A 23,786-nucleotide genomic window follows, 5' to 3' on the forward strand; every position below is an offset into this window, starting at 1 on the left:
ATGGATCAACCCACCTGTGCTCTTCGTATAAATTCCCCAGTTCTGCTCTCGTGTCTTTGCACTGCACACTGCTTTCTACTGTCTATCACCACAGCACAGAAACAGCCAACCACATCCAACTGGAACCATGCAGTCTGCCGAAGCCAAATTTAACAAAAACAGCCTTCTCTTGGCTCTGAGACGGTACAGCTCAGCCGTCTGTGACATGGAGCAGACCATTCTCCTACCGAGCCTGCTGCGAGACGTTCCCTCCGATGAGGTCTGGGACTGTGAAGCAGCAGAGGAGTCCTGCAAAGACCTGTATAGCAACTACCTGATGCTCAAGGCCATAAGAAACACAGTGGAGAGCAACCTGGTTCTCCTGGATGACCACAAGGCCAAGAACACAGCGCTCAACAAGACCCTGGAGCCTCTGTTGGTCACAGATCCTGAGGCTATCTTCCGCTTCCACCTCAGAGGACTATTTTCTGTGATGAGCGACCTCACCAAGAAGACTAACAGTCTCACTGACAAATATATGGACATCATTGGAGTGGCAAATTATTAATCATGCAAGACAAGTGAACATCAAGCTAAATATCTGGTGTTTGTAAATGTGCTGTATATGTAACAGTCATATGATGTCACACACTGTTTACATTCAGTGACCACATAACTGAAAGGATATGGAACAAACATGCTTTGTCAATTCAACCAAATATATCTCTTCATTTGTTAACTGTAATAGCCCATTGGAAACTATGGTGAAGATATGGAAAAAAAAGGTTGATTTATTAAATGACAGTGAAACAACAGAGCCGTGTCCAAGGATTGATTTAAGTGCAAACACTAATCATGTTTATGCTGGTGAATAATAAGAACATGTTAAACGTGGGTATTTCTTTTATTACATAATGTTTTGTACAATAATTGACAGAAAGAATTCACAAAAAGACCACAGAAGACAGATGATAGTCTGCAAGTGTTTTCTCTCTCCCTTCCCCTTCCATATCATCAGACGCCAATTAGCGAATGGGAATGAAAGGCTCGACAATCTCCGCAAAGGTCTTTTTTTCTGGTGGGATTACAGAAACAAACAAAAAACATTTAACTTCACATAGGTCACAATGTTCTTATACTTGATGTGAAGATTTATAATTCAACCAGTGAACATCAAGCACAACAGAAAGAATGGCACAATTACACAGCTTTGGGCTTCATAACCTCATATTACCCTGTTAATAATTGTGATCTGTTAGGGGCATATAATTGTCCCAGGTGATGATAATATAAAATAATATGATAAAATGAATAAAAACATACAGATTTTGAATCAAAATATTTTTTAGAAAAGGGTATGCAGGTGGATAAAATTGCTCTGATCAGTGTAATTGTTAAATATGAATGAACATGCATCAAAACATAAACATGAAGAGTAGTGTCTGGGATCTTCTGTCAGAGCAAAAACACTGATATTCAACTTACCCTTTGCAACAAAATCCTCTGGGTGCAGCCCAATATACTCTTTCATATCTCGATCAATTTTGGCATAATGGTAGATTTCTCTTTTTGTGACATGGTAGCCGATGTACCAACCAATTGATGACAATAGGACAAGTCGGTGAACACCTAAAAACAAAAATGGACGACAAATGAATGATGAGTGTCATTTTAGGACATCACACAATGCATACATATACACTTTAGCATTGAAAGAACAAATACAAGCATTTATTTTACCGTTCAAATAAGACAGAACAACTTTTTATTTTGATACTGCTACCCTGTACTTAAATTAAGTCAAATTCAAAGACATAAGAAAAAAGCCAGGCATAAGTATATCCCACCAGATTGAGTATACATTTTGGATCTAAAAGAAGAAGAGCACCAAAGAACAGACACTGGAAATGTTGTTGAGTGAATTTATTGTTAATATTGAGTTAAGTAAGGCTCATATGATGAATGTTTACAATTGTATTTAGCCTGCCTAAGGTTACAGAACTAAGCAATTAACTCATGTTCAGATGTCCTAATTATTTAACACTTAATTGGAGACGGGAAAAATTAAGAGGTGTGTAACCTTTAAAACATTCGGCTTTTAAAAGTGACTGCTCTGCATTGACACAACATGTTGACTCTTAAAAGTGCACCATGTCAGGTCAGGTTTTCCAAAAAATTAATTATAATAATACACTTTGTTTATATAGCACCTTTCATAGCATAGTTAAAAAGTTCTTTCACATACAAATACAGAGAGCAAGCGAATTAAACAACAGCTTCTAAAGAACACATTGAAAAACACATAGAAAATAAAACAAAAATACATAGAATAAGAATAAATTAAAAATAAAATAAGACTCAAAATTATGATTAAATGTTGCTGTTCTTGAGAGGAAAGATCAGCTCTGTAGAGAAGCTAAAGTCTGAACGCAAGCTAACAAACATGCTAACCTGATTTCAGAGGCGGCTTGTGGTTGATGGCATTATGGAACATCGAAGCAAGTCCGCCTGTAAGCGCCAGCCACATCGAGTTCCTGTTGAAGACTGACGGGGGAGGGAGAGCCTTCGCCTCCTCCGGTAAGAACCACATGATGACAATTCCCCCCTTTTATACAGAAGTATAAGTGACCTCCCGACTAGCTTAGTTTATCGGCTATCACCTCTCGTAGGAAGTCAAGGACGTGCTGTGTAACCGCATGAAACGTCCGGGCACAACACATGAGAACCGCTTCAGTTCCGTCTGTCTCGTTTCCTAGCAACCATTCAATGCCAGAAGGTACAATTTTACATTGACCAACAAATGTGATTTAATTTCAATGATTCAACATTGGTTAGATTTGTATACAAATAACATATCCAAATACAATAAAGGTTTTATTTACATTACACCTCTAACGTTACAGTAGGTGGGCTCGCTGTAAGCAACTGCAATATTAAACTACTGACGTTGTAGCCTTGTATTTAAAAGATAGCGTTAGAGAGACTTAAAGATGTATATGAATACATATATTAGGAGTCCTAATTAGGACCTTAGGACCATACGAGTTTGACATTGTTAGCATTAGTCGCCAGATGAGCACCTCTAGGCTAACACTGTAGCTGTATCAGTACACTACCATTTTCAGTAGCGTAAGTAGGGAAGTAGGTAACGTAGTTAGCAGGGACGTGCACAGACATTTGGAGGGGCTATTGCTCTTAACCGGAAAAAGGGCTTCTAACTAATTACCTTAAATAAACTCACTAATTAATGAAACCAGTTCAATACGCATTATTCTTATTCTTATCATTCTTTATGAGCGCAGTAACGGTAAGGTATTGAATTACTTATTAATTTAGTATTCCATAACTTAATAACAGAGATGGTCAAACTAAAATGGTAGAGACATGGCAGAAATCCTACAATGAAGCGAGACAGTGAAGCCTTCTCCCTTTGTGAGAGGGCGATCAAGAGAAGAGAGCGAGTGTTGAGGGAGTTTACGGAGCAGATGAGAAGACATAGATGCACAATAACAAGTATATTGAGGTGTTTTTCTGTAAATAACCGACGGTGTGAAGAGGAAGTAAAGTCCCCAATTTTCCAAAATCCCGACACTAGAGGCGGTCTTAACGCATCGGCACCAATAGCCTACACTATACTAAATATTATATGTATACAACGTAAAATGTGTAATCACACACTTAGCGATATAGAACATAAATAATAAAAACTAACCTGGTTTAAAACACTTTTGTGGCCATACTGTGTGGAATTAGTTCACACTGAAACGAGTTATTCATTCAGAATTTCGCGGGCAATTATATAGAAGAAGAAGAAGAAGAAGAAGAAGAAGAAGAAGAAGAAGAAGAAGAAGAAGAAGAAGAAGAAGAAGAAGAAGAAGAATTAGAAGAAGAAGAAGAATTAGAAGAAGAATTAGAAAAAAAAAAGAATAACGCTGCTAACGCTAAATGCTAACGCTAAGGCTACACTAATTGTATTGCTGCGAACAAGCACCACGCTATTGAAACATCAACTTTGCTATAATGTTATTTCAACTTGCTATGTGTTTTTAAAGCATATTTGAAAACGGGGACATTACCGGGGACAGATTGACCCGGGGATTGGCCACCAAAGCCAGTCAGGCATTTGGTATGATCACCTTAGAGAGGTATGAGGCCGGACTCGGAGGGCTTTCCTTTACTCTCAGCTGTCAGATTGTAAACAAAGTCACGTGACTGGGGGCAGATGACAGCGCTGACAAGGTGTGTTTCCCCCAGCGAGACGCTACAATACTTATTGTTGGCTTATCTTGTTGATTCGGCCGCAACGGAAAAAATAAAAAACTCTCACTCTCTCCAGAAGGGCAGGTCAGCCAAAAAGGGCAAACGGGCCATGGCAACATTAGCCCGTACCTGTGCACGTCCCTGGTAGTTAGTTAAAGCGTATAAGAAGGCCTACTTCAATTTTTGGATTCATGACAGGAAATATTTTATTTTGTAACAAATAGGTGAAGGAATTGTGCAGTATCAAAACACAAAACTAATTGGGTTATGCCTGCATGACAGAAGTAAAACATATGAATGAATGAAGGGACACAAATTAGTTTAATCACATTGAGAATATACGTTTTCAATTAGTGTTTGGTTTTTTGTTGCTTTTCTATTTTTCTGAATATTAAACAAAATATCCATGATAAATAGGGAAAAGTTTCCCCCCCAAAAGCCTTTAAACATTATCAGTTCTATCAATCCAAAAATATTTTTGTAATGCAACTGAAAAAGCTGTCCCAAAAAAAGGACCTAGCTGAAACCAAGGTGGTAAATCATATCCATGCATTTTATTCTCTACACTGAGTGATGATGGTATCTTTTGCATGGGAACTGATGACATCATCTGAGTGCAGTCCTCCTCCTCCTCCTCCTCCTCCTCCTCCTCCTCCTCCTCCATCAGACAGGCTGCTGCCGAGCTGCTGAGGATACACAGCCAAAGGAAATATGCCCTGCCCAGCAGTGGCTTTGCCTATTTGATGAGGTGACCTATGCATGCCAAGTGGTTTTAAGTCCGGGGATATCCCCTTGTTTTTGGTAAGTAAAAACTATATCTCGGTTAGCAGAGATGACTTAGATTTCTCTCTCCTGCATCTGCAGATTGTGCCAAAATGGCTAGTTGCACGGTAGCTGCTAGTTGCTACTTTCGCTAGCTTCGCCCTAATGGCCATCGACACAGGCTGAAAGCAAATCATTATTTGGAAGAAATGTAACGGTAACTTAGATTCAGTCCATGCAAAATGTGCTATAATGTTGATTTCCATTACAAAACAAGAAAAAAGGGCGGAAGAGGAAATGCGACACAGTCAACAATTTGTATGCAAATGATTTCAGTAAACGTAACCCTAGAATATGGTCCATTGTATTTAGGGTGGCATTCGGTGATTTGCATCTTCTGGCAAACAACAGTTTGATTTCTTTTATTATTATTATTTTACAATGAGACGTTTTCACGCACGCACAGGCCTACTCAAAGCTGGTGTCGGAGCAAATGTAACGGTATATTCCAGAGAATACTAAAGTTGTGTTACTATCTATTACATGCATCTCACCGTGTAATGTGTGGACAATGACAGAAGCAACAGACCCATCAGCTACAGATATGCGTTTAATATTGCAGATCATTCTTTCCAGCAGTGTTTCCAGCCTCCGTGGCTCCGTTATAGCTCTAAAAGGGTGCACGACCCCCTAAAAACTGCGATGAGCAAAACTATTAGGAAATGAGAGGACCAAACATTTCCTCTGTGGTCAGTGGCATTAATGATAGACTATGAAAACCAAGTAAAGAAAATGTTGTATTTTATGGCATATCAAACCAGAATCAAGGAGGGGCAACTATAACATTAATCACCATATCATTTTACTGATACTTGTTGAACATAAACTGTAGTTTTGAGTAAGTTGTTAAATTTTTTGAATACATTTTGTTATCATCCATTTTCCAGCACTGTTAGTGTATTTATGCAATACACCTAGATCAGAATCAAAATGTACTTTCTGAAGATGTGAACCACGCCATAATTCATTAACAAGTGAAGATTATTCAGCTAAAATGTCAGCTGTTATCCTTCTGAGGATGCAACAGTTAGTTATTGTTTCCTCAGCATCCTAACTTCACCACCTTTCAGAATTGTACCAGTAGCATCAACATCCACTTGAAATGTGATCCACTTCGTCAAATGCCATGCATTGATTTCATTTAATTTAATACCCCATATTTTCCTTTTATTTTTTTACAGTTTAACATGAGCATGGAAGATTATGACTACCTGTTCAAAATAGTTCTGATTGGAAATGCTGGAGTTGGGAAGACATGTCTTGTCCGGCGTTTTACTCAGGTTTGTATGAGTTTCAGTTTATGAGTTTGAAGTAATTAATTTACAGAGTATAAGAGTATCATACTCTCTATTTCTGTTTTCATTTTAGGGCCTTTTCCCACCTGGACAAGGGGCTACTATTGGAGTAGATTTCATGATTAAAACAGTGGAAATCAAAGGGGAGAAGGTCAAGGTACCCAGACATCGAAACGTTGTTTTATACATAATCAGATCATGCCTTAATGTTTATCAAAAATATTTTCAATGGAAAGTGGTTGATTTCATAAACTTTGTTTTCTAGCTGCAGATATGGGACACAGCTGGGCAGGAGAGATTCCGCTCCATTACTCAGAGTTATTACCGTAGTGCCAACGCCCTCATTCTCACATACGACATTACTTGTGAGGACTCCTTCAGGTGCCTTCCAGAGTGGCTGAGGGAGATCGAGCAGTATGCCAACACCCAGGTGGTGACTATATTAGTCGGTAAGATTTACTTTGCACTTGATTAAGTGCGGGGCCTTTAAAAAAAAAAATCAGTGTTAATCATTAGAACACTGAAAAATGGTGTGCAATTTCTTTTATTGAACCAGACTGCTTTCACTTTAAACATGATTGAACATACATTTTATTGTGTGATTTTCCCTTCATAATAATTGTATTTTAATCAAAATATTAGACACTGTCTTTGCTTAAATGTACCACACACAAGCATTCACACACGCCATTTTAGTATCTATTTCATATCCTTGAGATGAAAGGGCAGTTTCCCCCACTAGTGGGCTCTTTGTCCGCATTAGTCTGACAATTGGTCACTCTAGTTTGGCCTTCTGCTTTTACAGCAACTAGGGTCTTTTTTCTCTAACTAGTTCCAACATAAGCCTTACTAGTGATTCCAGGCAACACACTAGTGCCACTGTAGTCTCTAACTACTGACATAAAACAAGTGAAGATTTTAAGCCACACTCAAAACAGTATGACTATTGAGAATTTCGCTAGTTCACTTAATTAACACCTTGGGCCTCAATAGTTTACTATTAAGCAAAACCGGGGCTTGAAGCAGTAACAATTTTTGTCTTAAATAGTTAACCAGTTGATAAAAGTATGTAAAACTAGTAAAGCAAAAACACACTCCTTCTAGTTGACTAGTGAGCATTTTGGCTCACACTAGTACATTTAGGAAGGAACTGCTGCTGTTTTCAAGGATATAAAATAGACACTTTTAACTGCTTGTCATACTTCCATCCACACCCCCTGATGAACAAACTTTGTTGTGATAAATGTCACGTGTGATGACAGATAAATGCTCTATGTCTCCCAGGTAATAAAATAGATCTGTCAGAGAAGAGAGAGGTCCTGAGACAGAGGGCTGAAGACTTCGCTGAGTCTCAGAGCATGCTGTATCTGGAGACCTCAGCCAAAGAGTCCGACAATGTTGAGAAACTTTTCCTGGACCTGGCCTGTGAACTCATTCGAGAGGCCAAACAGAACAAGCTGGATAACAATGACACTGCCCCAATGCCCGGCGAGGGTAAAACCATCAGTTACTTGACCTGCTGCAACCTCAATTAGAGAGAGCTCAGACTTCTGCACATGGTAACTCAGTAGTCATTGACTGTAGAGGACATACGGCAGAGCCCCAATGCCTACGTCCCTCTAAGATGGCATAAAGCCACTTCTTAGTCATTTCTAGCCCCATGCCTTTTTTAAAGCTGTACACAAGAGTTAGTCAACTGTAGTTTGGCCTTGCAGGCACAAGCATTTAAGATGCTTCAGTCTGGAAATATTTTTCATCAATGCAACAGGATGTAAAGTTTTCTGCCTGATGCATCCAGGAATAGGAGTAGGGCTCCATTTGTCTTCTTCATTGTCAAGTGACAGATTTATTTTTCTGTTTGGGCTTTAGTATCCATTATCATTAAACATTTATTTTCACCAGCAGTATTATGTCAGTAAAGGTTATACCAGGTATTTTGTTACAGATTCCAAATAGCTGACAACAAGTGTCATGATCATTGGAGGTTATCAGTAAATGATAACAATATGTTTACATACAGTACGATTTTTAGATGACCAAGTCTGATCAAGTTGCAAGAAGGTTTTGCAAACTTGCCCTAAAATCTTTTGCACAATCATTTATTCCCTGCTAGTTTCTTCTGCTCTGAGAAACTGCATACAATTTTAATCTCATTTATGTGTAGTTATTTGCACCCGTCATAAACTGTGAAATATTTGTTTCCAATATAGGATTTCTACTTGCTGCTAAAATATTTCTTTTGTGTCAGTTAAGATGAACTGAAACACATACAATTACTAAAATGACACAGTATTATGTGACCTTTTTGTTTTCTTCTTCGTAGCATACTTGCATTGCTTCGATTAGTCTGTTTATATAATAAAGCAGTTGGAAAGGCCTCAGATATTGTCAATCATCAGTAGAAAATATAAACATTTTAATGAATTTACTTTTTTATTTGACTGTCAGTGGTTTATTTTACCCATAGACGTAAATATTTCTGCCTTTGTGGTTGCTGCCTAGCAATGAAATTGTATCACTTCTTATTTGTTTGAAGGGATATGTTCATGTAGTTTCGTATAACTTGTTGTACTTCATATTCTTTTAATGTGTAATTTCTTGATTGTCCAGCATGTATTGCCATAATTTGTAGTGTCTAACTTTATCAATTTATATATTTGCCATAACTGTAATGTACTGTATTGCACAATTGCCATATACTGCACAGTTATTATTTTATTGTAACATTATGTATTTTGTTGTACTGACTTGTAGTACACCTTGGCACTTTGCTTTTATACTTATTATTTTCTGTAATCCCTTCGTACAACCGGCGAGCATTTTGTTTTGCCTTTTACCTAGAATTAACAGCAGTGATTTATTGTTAATCCCTTGCATATCCTTGTCAACACAATATGGAACATTTGAGGAAAACGCTATTGGGATATTGTGCTTCTTTTCCTTTATGTATACAAAATAATTCCTAAAAAAAATGAATCTGTATAACATAAAATAATTACACTAAAACCGTGTATTTGTGGTGTTATTGCTTATGGCCAATCATTGCCATGACTATTTACTGCCCTCCTGCGGCGACAACGAGTTACTATACCTATTGAAAGTCTTATTTTGAAAGATATCACCGGAAGTGGTAGTATGCCATAATGTCTACTGAAGCAAGTATGAGTAATTTTATGTCGCAGTTCCTTGCAATGACCACAAGAAGGTTAGCCAACCATCGTGATTAATCCAAACACTGTAAACTAATTACTACTGTAAACCTATGAATTTCCCCCATTTGACCCAGGATTACAATCAAAATAAATAAAAAAACATTTAACTCAATGACATACCTATAAATAATAAAACAAGAGAATATGAAAAGGGACGTTATAGTTTATAGGTTTTTCAAACAATATTAAGCCCTGCACTCTTGTCATTTAGCTTTCTCTGCGAGAAAGCTAGAGGGCAGCTAGCACTGGTGATTTTAATTAAAGGTCATTTCCACCTAATCATAAATGCACACAACTTTTAAATGTTAATGAAACACATATTTGTGAAAAACAGTTAACTAATTCATTGTAAAGAAACGGACTACAGTTGCCCACTTGATTTTTCATTTCCTTTGTAGATTTTTCACAATAAAAGTCTCAAATTAGAAGAAGTTTGAATAAATATGTATACCGTGGCAACACAAAGCGGATTAATGCTTGTGACAAACGTAAAAAGGTCTCGTTAGTGATGGGAGCTTTGGGCTTATTTCCATGTATGCCTGTATCCTATAGTATAATACTTGCTTTGTAAGATATACCCGTGTGTCTCAAGCGTAGCATCAACGTGCCCACGTTAAACTCAAATTCCCATCAACCGTTGCGAGCATATTTACAGTGGGAACCATCTGCTTTCTTCGGACTGCTAGCCGGCTACAGTGAAATTAAAGTTATGAAAGTGTTGCGCAGACATTGAACCTGATGCTTGCTGTGCACCAGCGGGTTGCCTCTGCTCCGCTGCTAAATATTGGTCACATGCTGTCTGACAACACCTCTCTGGATTTGCTGACAGGCGAGTCGTACTTCCTCTTTTACGGGACAGGTCTCATCTTCACAGAGCCAGCAAAGAAGATCATGCGACCTGACTATCATGTGCTGAAGTCAGATCAGTGTGTTGTAAGCTGTGTGTGACAGAAGCAGCAATGAAGGCTGGAGAGAGGTTTGTGGACAGAGCTGCAGTTACCTGCATCCTAACGCTGTGTCTCGGCTGTCTGCATGTGATCGCCCACAAACAACAACTTTTCTCAAGGCGCGGGGGCTCAAATTCCTCCACTGAGAGCCCCATCAGCTATGAAACACTTTACTTTGACCAAAAGGTGAGCTCAAAATGTATATATATATATATTTTAAAACTCATCTGTTCTATGAAAACAACATGTGCAGACCAAAATCAACACAAGTCTCTTCCTCTTTCACTTCTTTCTGTTTTACTTTTACATAAACTCTTTAAAGGTTTGGTTTGTTTTCTATAAAGGTTGCATTTAGTAGTGTAGATAAATCATTATAATCCCTTTATTTTATGAATGAAACAAATATAGTAATCAGACTAGTGTTTTATTGTCAATAGGATCTAAACAAAACAAGCATTATTACAAAATATGTTATAATTTCTGGTTTATTAAAGTTTGCTTACTTTTTTATTTGCTACTACAAGCTTGGGCTCATTGTTTACTGTTTTCTCGTTTATGTGACACTTGCTCTTTCTAAAATCTTAATTCACTTTATTCTGTAGCAGTTGTTCATGTGTTGTTTCGGCAGACAATAGCTGTTTTACTCTGGCTTCCTGTAGTGAAGGGAAAATCTACACCATTGACTCTGTTCCTACCGCCTTGGCTCTCTGCCTGAAAAGGTCTCCGGGGCCCACTGAATGTGTACCACATTACCTGAAGGGGCCTTGAGAGATCTTCATTCAGCCTTAACATTTTACATTTACTGTTACTTCATGGATAATCACATGGCATGTAGATTGTATGCTGATTGGCAGCATCATGTTCAGTGACATGTGAACCTGACTCATACAGTCTGACTCATACTGACAATGCTGCTGTGTCTAAAATGCTGCATTCAGGGATTTAACGAAAGGGAAACTCAAGAACTGACCATGTTTAGTCTTTATAACTTTATAGACAAGTTATGTGTCCGTATTCACATGTAGCCGATACATCTGCAACAATTGTTACAATCACCACTATTTTGGTAATCAATTGATGGTTAATGTAATTTTTAATGCAATAATAGCTAATAAAATGCTGTCCTCTCAAATATGCAGATTTCCTGCTTTTCAATTAATCAATATTACATAAAGAAAATATCATTTGACTTTCAACTTACAAAGCAGACATTTATAGACATCAGACTTTGAGGAACTTGTATTTTTTAGTATCTTTGACATTTTCTATATAATTTCTAATAATCGACAGTTTAATCAATATTGAAAGTGACTTTTAGTTGCAGCCCTGATTTGCTAAAACTTTAGGAAAATACAATCAAGTTCATAATAAAGTAAAAACAGTGGAAACAGTGTGTCATGCTGATTCAACCAAGTAAGCAAGAGTTAAAGTGTGAGTGTTAATTAACACTTCAGAATAATACACAGATTGTTATAGAGTGTATCACTACATAATATCTGTTTCTTTAGAGACATAAAGAAAATATTTGCTGCCTTCTGTTGTCTTGCATTATTTTATATGTGTTTTGGACTGTTCAGAGAGTCCAAAACTCATTGATAATCAGTGTATCAAGAAAACTATACATTGACACTGAAAATAACAGTTGCACTGTGTAGTATATAATGCGTTGGCACAGAACATTATTTGGATTAGGGGACAATGCTCCACACCTGGTCCAACCCACGACATCCTGCCTAATCAGACATGCTGACAAGAAGATAAAGAGCGTTTCCTCCCTACTGATGCCCATTGTCTTGTCTGATGTGCTTTCTTTATCCAATCACCAAACAAATTGTGTGCTTCTTCTTGACAAGCTGAACAAATAAAATCCCTTCAATCCACTCTTCAGTACCAGAAGCAAATCTGCTATTTGTGCAAAATAATCATCAATCATGCTGCCATCACATCCACTCTCTGTGGGACATGCTGCTGCGAGGACAGCACCAAGTGAACTAGGAGAGGAAATCCTCTTCACTGCATTTTGCCTCCAGACAATAAATGGAAGTGTCCTTTAGCATCCTCCAAATTAACTGCTGTAGTTTACTGGAGCACATGGTTTGGTGGTTTCCCTCCTGCCTTCAATTGCTTGTTTGTAACACCAGATGCGTCTCCTTTCTCGTCCAATAGCTTAAGTTCTGGTCCAGTAGATGTTAAGTGTGTGAATTGAATTTTAATTGGATCAGAACTGTTCATGTGCTGCCTGCAGACACCACATGGTGGCACTACTCATCAGGGTGTGGATTTGTTATGAAACCACTTTTAAAGGTTTTGTGATATGCATACTGAGTGGGTGGAAGTGATACAGTATCACCAGGGGCCCTTTTTGGTTTGGATATTCAACCACTTTAGTTTGCATTTAGGTCATGGTTTTATTGCTGTTTGCATTTCAAGAGAGTTTGGATTTCAATAATTGAAGAGTTTAGCTCCCAAAATATGAATTCTAACAATTTAGAAACCCTGGTTTGAATAAGAAGTTCACAAAAATAAATTACCTATAACTTTTTACAGCAACTTTAAATGCTTTGTTCGCAAAATTCTAACTTAAACTGTGAGACTTATGACCAGTTCCATTGAAACCTAATTTGCTGCCAAACTGCCGAAATGTTCCTTTTAAACGGTCCCATGGTCCCCTCACACTTAATAGCATTGCCAAGCGCTGAGGAGTCGAGGCTTGAATGAACACATTGAGGCCCCAGAATCTTTTTGGTGTCACTGGCTCATAAAATTGCTGCGTCCTTTGTATCCACTGAGGAGGGAAGTGAGTGAGGAGGGGGGAAAAAACAACAAAAAAACATTTTGTATGAAGAGTTGGTGCTGTTTCAAGGGTCGGACAACTCTGCGCAGCCTCTTGGGGCCGTCTTCTCCGTGAGGCGGTTGGTGTCTTTCTGCTTTCGTTTAATAAAGAATACAGGAAATATCATTGAGATATCCCAGAATCCCTGAGGCTGGATGAAAAGAGCTCATCTAAAGTGGAACTAATCGGGTGTCCTTTAAACTGGCTCCAACATATTTTCATACAAATTGCGGCTAATTACCCTAGAATCCAACCTAGGGACTATTATTATTATTTTTAAAAATAGTTGGCAAGGGGCCAGGTGTCCGCTGATCACATCCAACTCTGGGCAGTTTTCTCTAAATCGCTAAATGTATAGATTAACATCAGTATATTGTTGCACCATTGTATTTGCTGTCAAACACATTAAAATTTGATATTTTACACTCAGCACCTTTTAGTAAGTTAGTTGTACAGTTCAGCTACACTAGGAGTGATTATGATCAGTTTGGGAAATAAATTAAGTTTAAGATTATGCACCTTTTTTATGTTGTTTCATGTTTTTATTTCTTCCAGATTGATCATTTTGGTTTCCTAGAGGATGGCACTTTCAAACATAGATACCTTGTGGCAGATAAACACTGGCAGCAGCCTGGAGGACCCATTTTGTTTTACACCGGAAATGAAGGCGACATCACCTGGTTCTGCAACAATACTGTAAATACCCCATCTGTTACCTCACATTTACATCGCATGTAATCGTCACTCTAATTCAACACCTGTCATTGTTTTTCTCTGAAGGGATTCATGTGGGAAATTGCGGAGGAGTTGGGCGCCATGCTGGTTTTTGCAGAACATCGTTACTATGGAGAGTCCCTGCCATTTGGACAATACTCTTACAGTGTAAGGGGAGATTCAGTGTTTGAGTTAATCTTAGTATAATTAGATCTGATAAAAAATGTTTGCTTACATGTTTTAATCTCAATCTGTGGTCTCCCTAGCAAAAATCAATTAAAAGCAACAACACCATGGCATATACTGCATATTAAGATAATTATTCCCAAATAGCATGTGTGTGTTTCTGAAATCCTAGTGTTTGCTAGCTAAATGTAGATTTCACTGTCAGTCCTAGTGATAGATGTATGTTTTACACTATACGTGTCATTTGCTTACAGGATGGCAAACACCTGAACTACCTGACCTCAGAGCAGGCCCTGGCAGATTTCGCAGTGCTGATTCAGAACATGAAGGGAAGTTTGCCTGCAGCGCAGCAGAGCCCTGTCATTGCTGTTGGAGGTTCCTATGGAGGGATGCTTGCCGCCTGGTTCAGGATGAAATACCCCAATATAGTTGTTGGGTAAGATATAAAAGCAAATCTTGGGGACTTTGAATTTCCCTTAAGTAGAAAGAAACGTTGAACGTTTGCAGCTCCAAACATTAGTAAAAGGTTTAACAAAGGAGCTTGCTATGGACACTACAGAGCCCCTTCATGTATGTCACAATAGACATCAGATTTTGACTTCTACAACGCCTTTGTTACAGAAATGCTTTAAACACTACCAGATTAATGTATGTCCAGCTTGTGGACATCGAGATAGAAAATGAAAACGGTTTATGCTTCTTATTGTTTCAGAGCTCTGGCAGCCTCCGCACCAATATGGCAGTTCCCTGGTATGGTGGCATGTGGAGACTTTTACAAAATAGTCACACAGGACTTTGCCGTGAGTGGGTATAACTGTGAAGCAAACATCAAAAAGTCATGGAAGGCTATAAACAATGTCTCTTCCACTGGTAAGTCATACAGTCCAGATGCATCTTTAGAACATTTGCAAGTAACAATAATACTATCAGTTTATGGATGTGAAGGGATGAACTGTAACAATAACTTTGCAAAGGCATACCAATAGAACATAATGCAGAGTGAAAAGACAACACGATAAAGAAAAATCCATGCATCCTAACATCTGCCAACACTATATAATCACGTGTTTTTGATTAACAGAATATAAATATTTAATTTTTTTAATAACACGCCTATCCTCAATAGATCCCTAGAAGGAAATATGACTTATTGAATAATTACAATAATAAATTATGCTGGTTTTAAGAGTTTCTACACGTCTGTACAGATTGTCTTATTTTGTGATTTTATTGACTGTCTGCTAAAGCCTGACACCAGACAGCTTTTACTCCAACTCAATCTTTTGGGTATAAAATCTAGATTCTCTCCACAGATGACAGATTATAATGTGCAAATCTATAAAATGTACAACCTGCGTAACTCAGACTATTTAGACTCCTTAGTATTCTGCTCAGATCTCAATAAGAAAGTGTCCCCACAGGCTCCCATGTAGCTTTCCCATTTTCACAACCCTAAACTGTAGGAAAAGCTTTACTGAATTGAGTGCTACTTTTCCCTATCAGTGGTAATGGTACTGTACACCAATAAAAACAAGTTTCTAATAAGGTCACCTTTAACATTGGCTTTTTATCTGTATTAACTGGCTTTATTTGTATGTTTTGTCTTTCAAGTTGGCCTTAATTAATTAAAAAGTGCCCCTTTTAAATTGATTAACATGCCAATCAATAAGTTCACTTTCGGATGCATTTGACATTTAACAAAAAAGTTAATGGACATAATGTAAAGGATAATGGATCAATCTGGCAACCAAAAAGTTCTTATAAGTGGCTTTATAACTGTTCCATAAAGCATTATTTGATCAAATTTGCAAAAAATGATAAAGCCCTGGGTTACTGCTTATAGATACTTTGTAATGGATGTCTTAATAAAAGGTGGTACAAACCTCTTTCACATCACTTTAATCCACATCAAATAAATTCAAATAGCGGTTTGATGGAGGATCATTTTTCACTTCTTTTAAATATTTGATTACGTAGAAAAAGGTCACCAATAAAAGGCCAATGATTTATTTGGGCCATGGCACAGCAATTTTGACGAAAACCATTACATTACATTCAACATAAGCAAGTGGTGTAATGTCCTGGTGTTTTTCATAATCAGCCAAAATACAAATAAACAGGGAAAACATTTAGATGATTTTAGCCCACTAATGTCAGATAGAAGCTTCTAGTTGTCCCTTGTGGGAATGTTGTTGTTTGTTGCTGTATTTTGTTTGTATCTGTCCTAAAGAATCAGAATACGTTTAATTGTCCCACAGAGGGGAACTTTTCATTATTACAGCAGAAAGAGCCAAATACAGCTTAATATTACACCCAAGATACTAAAAACATTTATATACAAGAATCACACAATTTACAAAATACACAAAAATAAAAGTATAGCAGCCAGATATGTGTTGCACAGTTATTAACACAACAGGGGGTGTTATAGTCAGTGTTGTTATATGTGTGGGGTCTACCGGGGGCCATGATGGTTATAGAGTCTGACCGCTGCAGGAAGGAAGGACCTGCGATCTCTCTCCGTGAGACACCGCGGGTGCAGTGCTGACAGGGTGTCCTGGAGGGGTGACAGGTCAGCAGGGAGGACAGCTCGGCTGCCATTCTCCTGTCTCCCACCACCTCCACAGTGTCGAGAGGACTCCCCAGGACAGAGCTGGCCTTCTTTATTAGTCTGTTCAGTCTCTTCCTGTCAGCAGCCGAGATGCTGCAGCCCCAGCAGGCCACACCATAGAAGATGGCTGATGCCTCCACAGAGTCAAAGAAAGTCTGAAGGAGGGCCCCTTCAGACTTGAGATTCCTAGCTATAGACTTGGATTAAAATGTAAAATGTGCTAGGTGATTTAACGTCGATGGTTAAAATATGTGTTTACTTAAGAATTCATTAAGGTAGCATTTGGGTATTTGGTTCTTAAATTTGAGCACCCTTTCACTCCAACCACTATAATGTAATGGTTATTTCTTTAGCATCTGCAGCTAAACCTATCCTTAGTATTTGATCATATCCTATAACGACCCAAGAGAGCTGTAGTCCTTAAGTGCTAACAAAATAACCCTTGTTTATCTGAATTCAAGCGGTGATGCCACATTTCCGTTCCCAGCAGTATACATAAATGCAGTTTGCATGAAAGTGGATTTACTAAAGTGATGACATTTAAACCTTTTTTGCTTCCTTTTTAAAAGTATCTGGTCTTCAGTGGCTGTCAGAGGAATTCAGCTTATGCACGCCTCTTAAAAACAAGAATGATGCGGTGGGCTTCAAGAGCTGGCTTCAGGAGACTTGGGTGAATCTGGCTATGGTGGACTATCCTTACGAATCTGATTTCCTGCAGCCTCTTCCTCCCTGGCCAATCAAGGTACAAATATCAACATCTATTTAAAGTTCTAGCTTAACTTTAAATTCATTTATTGTCACTGTTTACTTCAATGCAACTTTACATTTTGTCTGTCCTTGGTTAAGCGGCTGACTTGGCCTGACAGCTTGCCCTAAATTGAAGTGAATGTGTGATTCAGCCGCCGAAGTGTTTGTTGTGGTCGTTGAAGCCTTTGTTTACAAAAGCTGTCAATTAACTTCATTAATATTCATAAGGGGTCTTGTTTCCTTTTTAGATTTTAAGTATTCTTTAGTTGAGCAGCTACAAGTAAGCCACTATTCTTTTGGTCTGTCGTACCAATGCTCCTTTCATCTGCACACTCCATCAGATCTCTGAGGTGTTCCTCTTAGGACGCTCACATGGCAGCACAGAAAGAGGACACTTGCCCAGAGCAGCTCGTGAGGCCATCAAAACAAAAGGCTCACTGCTCTCATTTAAATGAGACTGTAACAAATACTTCAATGGACACTTTTTTGGGAAAAATAATCACATAACTTGCCAAAATTGCAACAAAAAAAAAGCAGCGATCATGGGTGTTTTTTTTTTTTTAACTCTTACTAAAAGTTATTTATTTCTATCTAAAAGAGCTTGTGACAGTATTGCAGTTATTTTGTGGATGTTGTTTGACTCGGTTGCAGTGTATTCTCCCAGTCACCTTCGGATGTCACATGAATAAACCAAGCTCTGTTGCTGACCCCCACAACTCTGTTTGGTGCTTCAACACCCCTCTTTCAGCAGACTTTTAAAACTTTTACTCGTGTGATACATTTTTTGTCTGCTTATTTGGTTATCGTCGAGCCGCTGAATAGACCCAGAAACAGGTGAAATAAACCCTAAATGGTCATTTTGAGTTTTTTGGCTCTGTGCCTTTAATGTATGCGACCCCTATGGGTGGTTTAAGCGGTTTAGGCAGTGGGTGCAAAGAGGAGCTTTTTTAATGACAAAGCTAATGTGATTATCTGAGTGAGTGTGAGAACGGGGTATTGAGGGCTTAGAGGAGGGAAATCTGTTGGCAGAGATGAATGTATAAGCCTAATCCTATCTGAAAAGTAGGGAGAAGATGCTTTAGAGCAATTGCATTTTTTTTTTTTTTTTCACGGTATAAATCTTTAGTTGGACATGTCTGTGGCCCTCCTCATCCATCGACCACCAACTCCTCCCCAGCCCGCAGACAAAAGCCTTAGTAACAGACTCCACACTAGCTCAGCTCCCCTCCAACCTCCAAACAAGAAAGCCCGGTTTCTGGCCTCACAAAGAGTGCAGAACAACAGCCAACATGGCCACTGCAACCATAACAACTCGCAGTGAAATCAAACAAAAGCTGAAACGCAAATATTTATCACCCATGCTATTTATTTCGAGAAATCAACCATGGTGAAACAAAATAGCGGTAAGGAGAGCAAAACTTAGCAATATGTAGATCATTGCCTTTAGATTAATGGATGCTTTGTTCCTCCTGTGCCAAGATTAGAGCCATAAATTTAAGTTGATTCCAAGGAATTTCATATGCTAATCAGGCGCCACCACTTTTTATGTGGAAAAACACTTTATGGGCCACAAAAAAAGCAAGCCCCAGTCTTGTAAACAATTGTGAGTTCTGTACTGGAATAACATATTTATATTTTTAAGTTATGTAAGAAAATGCATGCCACTGTATTCATCCTTTACCTTTTTTGTGTCAAGCGGTAAACAATTTTTGTTAAATTAAATTCGATTTTTTAAATATAAGATGAGTGTTACAGCAGTGTTTTATTCTCATTACCACATGTTTGACTCTTATTTTTGGAATTGATGGTCAATATCAACATTTTCTGAGAATAAATAGCTAAAACATTTTATTCATTTACAAAATCAACAGGGAAGACCATGGATATTATGTATTTATAATAAAAGTAAGGTTTTTGTGGCAGTAATATCAAATTACCTCCTATCTGACATTTGGAAACGAGTCAAAGTTGATCCGAAGACAACAGGAAGGTTAACAGCTTGTTTAAACTATTATGCAATCACAAACTTCCTGCTATTTTTTGTGTTTTGCTTGTTCATGTGTTATATTTCCAAGGTGGTGTGCACGCATCTTGCTTTGGATCCCTCTGTGTCCGACTACCAGCTGCTGCACGGTGTCTCTGAGGCAGCAAAGGTCTACTACAACTACACTGGAAGCTCTTCCTGTCTCAACATATCTCAGACAGCGACCGAAAGCCTCGGCCTCCTCGGCTGGTTTTACCAGGTGCGGTGACACAGAGCGCAGGGATCAGGCTTGTCATGCTCAATAAATCACAGCACAGATGTGGCGCAGGGCAGCTTTACCTGTCACAATGAATATGTGTTCAATCCCTCTTTCCCAGTCCTGCACCGAGATGGTGATGCCCATGTGCACAGATGGCGTCCAGGATATGTTCGAACCCGAGGAGTGGAACTTCCAGGCCTTTTCTGATGAGTGCTACACTATGTTTGGTGTCAGGCCACGAGCTGACTGGGCAGAGACAGTCTACGGGGCCAAGGACATCGCCTCCCACAGCAACATCATCTTCAGGTAAAAGAAAATGGCAGACAAAAGGTTCCCTGTGCTTCCTTGGTTTGGCAGGAGCAGTGAACGTCTTTAAAGTGCAGATTCTGACTGGCTTGTATTGCACACTCACAAAAAGTATCCACCTACAGGAGGTAGACTGAAGTTTGCAAAACTTAAATGGAAAAGCACTGACTGATGTGCCTCACTCACAAACACTAAGGTGGGTCTTGTTAGGTTAACTACCCATGAGCAGCTTTTGTCAATCAATAAACGGTGTGGCGCTCAGAAATGTAATGTGTGAACTTTCAAAGCAAATAAAATATGTCAAAACAAATGCCAATCATTAAAGAAAGGCGCTCAAAAAAAGAACAGCAGTATCTTACCGCCCACATGGGCAGGTTGGCAGATACTGACATACACAGTGAAGTGTTTTATTATATTGTGAAACACATTTGGTATTTGACATGTTCTACCTTTTATATCCATTGCCTACTTTATTTGGTGGGAATTTCTGGTGGTTTAAGGTTTTTTTTTTGTCCTCATAAGGTAAATGTTGATATAATGGCTATGGTATAATAACACCATCTGCAATTGGATTGGCTTTATATTAGCCTAGCTTACACTATGCAACTGTCAGCCTCTGGTTTATGATCTTCTGGAAAATTAAGGCTAAGGGTCGTCAACCATTTTGCAACCAAAACAGGAAGAGGATAGTGCTTCCTGTTTTCCCTGTTCGCTATCAGTAAGTATTCTGTAGTAGCAGAAATGGACCTGGAACCTTTTTGCTATGTGCATCTTAAAAAACATTTTGTTAATGAGTTATGGGAATTAAGAGTGTCCCAAACCTTCAGTTGGCCTTCCTTTTACTATTTTAATAAAGAATAAAACCAGTTTTTTTATCACAGCACTATGTTCTTGGCAGTTGTAAGGCTCTTTGGGAAAATGAAAGGGATCCGATTTACTGTTTGGGACAATAACGCCAACAGTAATACTACTTGGAAATAACAGTTCGACTTGAAAGGAGTTAAAAAGTTGTCTTTGGCCACTTTAATTGAACATCTTCATTGACTAACCACCTGTTAAATTGGTGTAGCCCAGTAGATTAAAAAACAGAAAATAAATCATTTTATTTGCATAAAATGTATACTTTGCAAAACAATTCTACCAAAAGCCCCACTTATTGTTTAGCTCTAAATATCCTGAATTAACCCCCTATTTCATGTTTTTATTGTCTGATCCTATGCTGTTGTATTTCAGTAACGGAGGACTCGACCCGTGGTCATCTGGTGGAGTGACCTACAACATAACAGATACTCTGGTCTCCATAATGATTCCTGACGGCGCCCATCACTTGGACCTCCGCTACAGCAATGACAAGGACACACCTCCAGTCCGCGAAGCCCGGGCGTTAGAGGTGAAGTATTTTCGAGAGTGGATAAACCAGGCCAAACTGCGTCCACCCCCCAGTCCCTAAAAGAAGCACAATGTCCCCCAACCGGGATTAACTAGCTTTAATTTGCCTGACATGGTATTCAACAGGATGACCTCTGCATCATTATGCCAAAGCGTGTGCCTTTTCTAATTAATGTTGGGGAAGATTTTTTTAACTTTGAAAGATGACCTTTTTATAAATAAAAAAAAATCAACAACCCTTTTAATTTTAATAACCATGTCATTAATCAAATGGTAGTGTTTTAGAATCTAATCATTTTCTTTGACCTAAACAAGTACACTCCATTTCTTTATGCCAAACTTTTAAATGCCAAAGGGCTAAAGGGGTATGAGAGAAAAATGAGTTATGCTTGTGATAACAGTGCTGTTGTCCAAATGTCTTCCTTTGTTAATTCATGTAATCACATTATCATCATGAAAAGACTGGATCATCCTTGTTTTGTTCATTTTCTTCCATGAAAATGTTGCCAAAAAGCCATTATGGCCTCTCTGCCTCCAAGCTAGTTTTTTTTTTTTTGTTGTAAGTCGGTGTTACAATCACAGATACATTCAGTAATTCAAATCTTTTATTAAATTTATGTCTCCTTGTTTCATCAAATTGACAGCCCTTAGGGATTTGTTGTTGTTGTTGTTGTTGTTGTCACTCAAAACTATTCGTTTTTTTAAATGAATGTACAGTCTGACATTTTCCAGAAGTCTCAGGAGAAAAGTTTGGCACCAAATATAAAATCATTGTGTTTGTTTTAAATATCCTCTGCACAAAGTCTGCTATTAAATTTGATTTGTTATTGTTCACAGAACAGTGTCCTCCTGGCCTTTTTAAGAATTCTATTTATGTCTTATACCAGCTTTATTTAAGATGCTGTCGTTCCAATGAAGTCTTCCATACTAACTGATTAAAAACCTGCTTATGATACTGTCATATAATCTATACATGATCTTTTGATCATGTATAGATGTACTGTTGCTATGTTGAGCCCACTCTTTGTCTTGTTTAAGAGACACAGAGACTTAAGAGTTACTTCCACCTAGCAGGAACAATTGCATGTGGCTGAGATTTAATAAAAGCCCAATCGGAGGAGGCCAATAAAGTCAGTGGTGGGAGATTATTGCGGGCTACGCCTGCTGACCTCACCCCTGTGGACCAACCTGTGGGATTCCCCCTGGCACGCATTCATTCACAGGCTGCCATTAAAGCCCTAAATTGCGGCACAGAGACAGCCCATAGACTCTGGTTTGTTCCCCCCTGCTAGTAATATTATTAATACAACTCCTGGGGTGCCAGGGAGGTGGAGAGGGGCGGATGGAAGGTTAAGCGGCAAGTGAATAAGGGAATCGGCAGAAACCAAGAATCCTTTTGTAGTTCACACTCTTTTTTTCCTCTTTTTTTAAATGTCAAGCTAAAATATTCAAATGTCACGGAAATACTAAGACTAGAATACTTTGACGGGTGAAGAACACTCTTGCTTTTTTAATTTCCTTTGAACTATTCTTGCCCACCCTCCACCCCCCTCCTTTCTTTACATAACATGACTTTGTGAAACAGATGGGCAACATGTCCTGCACTGGTATGTTGGTTGATTTTCTACCAGGAGGCACAAAGCCTGACTTCTCCGCATTTTGTCACAGGCTTGACTGGATCTCCGACATCCCAGTAGAAAGAAACCTAGCTAAACATGGGGGAGGACAGACTAAATGCCATCCTTAAACTTTTCTCAGGACTTTGAGAGGTCATTAATTTTGCCAGCCTTTTCTTAGTCCCTGACACTGGCCATCAATCAAAGGTGTTATTAGTATTCTCTTCGACCCCAAACTCGGAGTATGTCCCTGCTCAGACAAGGACCACACAGTAGTAGGAAGAGATTAAGCCTGTGTGTGTCACATCACGTTGCACCCTGCTCCCTCTAAGTTGGGTGCTGCTGAATAAGTACATTCCAGGAGACAGAGGGTGTGGTTGTAGTGTTTAACTATATCTCCAAAATATGGGTTGTGTGTAACCATTTGATTGTTGGAAAAGGCACTGCAGACTATTAATGCTTTCCTTCAAATTAAAATCCCCCCAAAGCACCAAGTAAAATGAGATTTAGAAAATTCAGTCATTTGGCCTCATTGATTCTTGCCAAATAAGAATATATTAAAGGAATAAATTAACAATTGACCTGATGCTAAATGTCTCAGAAGTAGAACCAAGTCAATGCTCTCA

General features: G+C 38.6%; 4 protein-coding genes across 4 annotated transcripts; 3 read left to right on the forward strand and 1 right to left on the reverse strand.

Annotated features, from left to right (window-relative positions):
• Positions 1 to 39: 39 nt before the first annotated feature.
• On the forward strand, positions 40 to 794 carry thrsp (thyroid hormone responsive). The gene has a single exon (XM_063907798.1). It carries the CDS (start codon positions 128 to 130, stop codon positions 545 to 547), a length of 420 nt encoding a protein of 139 aa, XP_063763868.1. The 5' UTR covers positions 40 to 127; the 3' UTR covers positions 548 to 794.
• A 70-nt stretch (positions 795 to 864) lies between these two features.
• Positions 865 to 2,689, reverse strand: ndufc2 (NADH:ubiquinone oxidoreductase subunit C2). The gene is made up of 3 exons (XM_063907799.1): positions 2,431 to 2,689; positions 1,465 to 1,608; positions 865 to 1,054 (listed from the first exon to the last, which is right to left on the reverse strand). The coding sequence occupies exons 1-3, from the start codon at positions 2,567 to 2,569 to the stop codon at positions 1,005 to 1,007; spliced, it is 333 nt and encodes a 110-aa protein (XP_063763869.1). The 5' UTR covers positions 2,570 to 2,689; the 3' UTR covers positions 865 to 1,004.
• Positions 2,690 to 4,891: 2,202 nt separating this feature from the next.
• rab30 (RAB30, member RAS oncogene family) lies at positions 4,892 to 9,362 on the forward strand. Its single transcript, XM_063907668.1, has 5 exons — positions 4,892 to 5,040; positions 6,243 to 6,341; positions 6,430 to 6,513; positions 6,622 to 6,805; positions 7,641 to 9,362. Exons 1-5 carry the CDS (start codon positions 4,999 to 5,001, stop codon positions 7,889 to 7,891), a joined length of 660 nt encoding a protein of 219 aa, XP_063763738.1. The 5' UTR covers positions 4,892 to 4,998; the 3' UTR covers positions 7,892 to 9,362.
• An 860-nt stretch (positions 9,363 to 10,222) lies between these two features.
• prcp (prolylcarboxypeptidase (angiotensinase C)) lies at positions 10,223 to 22,383 on the forward strand. Its single transcript, XM_063907595.1, has 9 exons — positions 10,223 to 10,701; positions 13,904 to 14,044; positions 14,129 to 14,230; positions 14,503 to 14,684; positions 14,961 to 15,118; positions 17,429 to 17,601; positions 19,682 to 19,849; positions 19,968 to 20,155; positions 21,389 to 22,383. The coding sequence occupies exons 1-9, from the start codon at positions 10,528 to 10,530 to the stop codon at positions 21,603 to 21,605; spliced, it is 1,503 nt and encodes a 500-aa protein (XP_063763665.1). The 5' UTR covers positions 10,223 to 10,527; the 3' UTR covers positions 21,606 to 22,383.
• The last annotated feature ends 1,403 nt before the right edge of the window (positions 22,384 to 23,786 follow it).

Source organism: Eleginops maclovinus, chromosome 18 (assembly GCF_036324505.1).
Source record: "Eleginops maclovinus isolate JMC-PN-2008 ecotype Puerto Natales chromosome 18, JC_Emac_rtc_rv5, whole genome shotgun sequence".
NCBI lineage: Eukaryota > Metazoa > Chordata > Actinopteri > Perciformes > Eleginopidae > Eleginops > Eleginops maclovinus.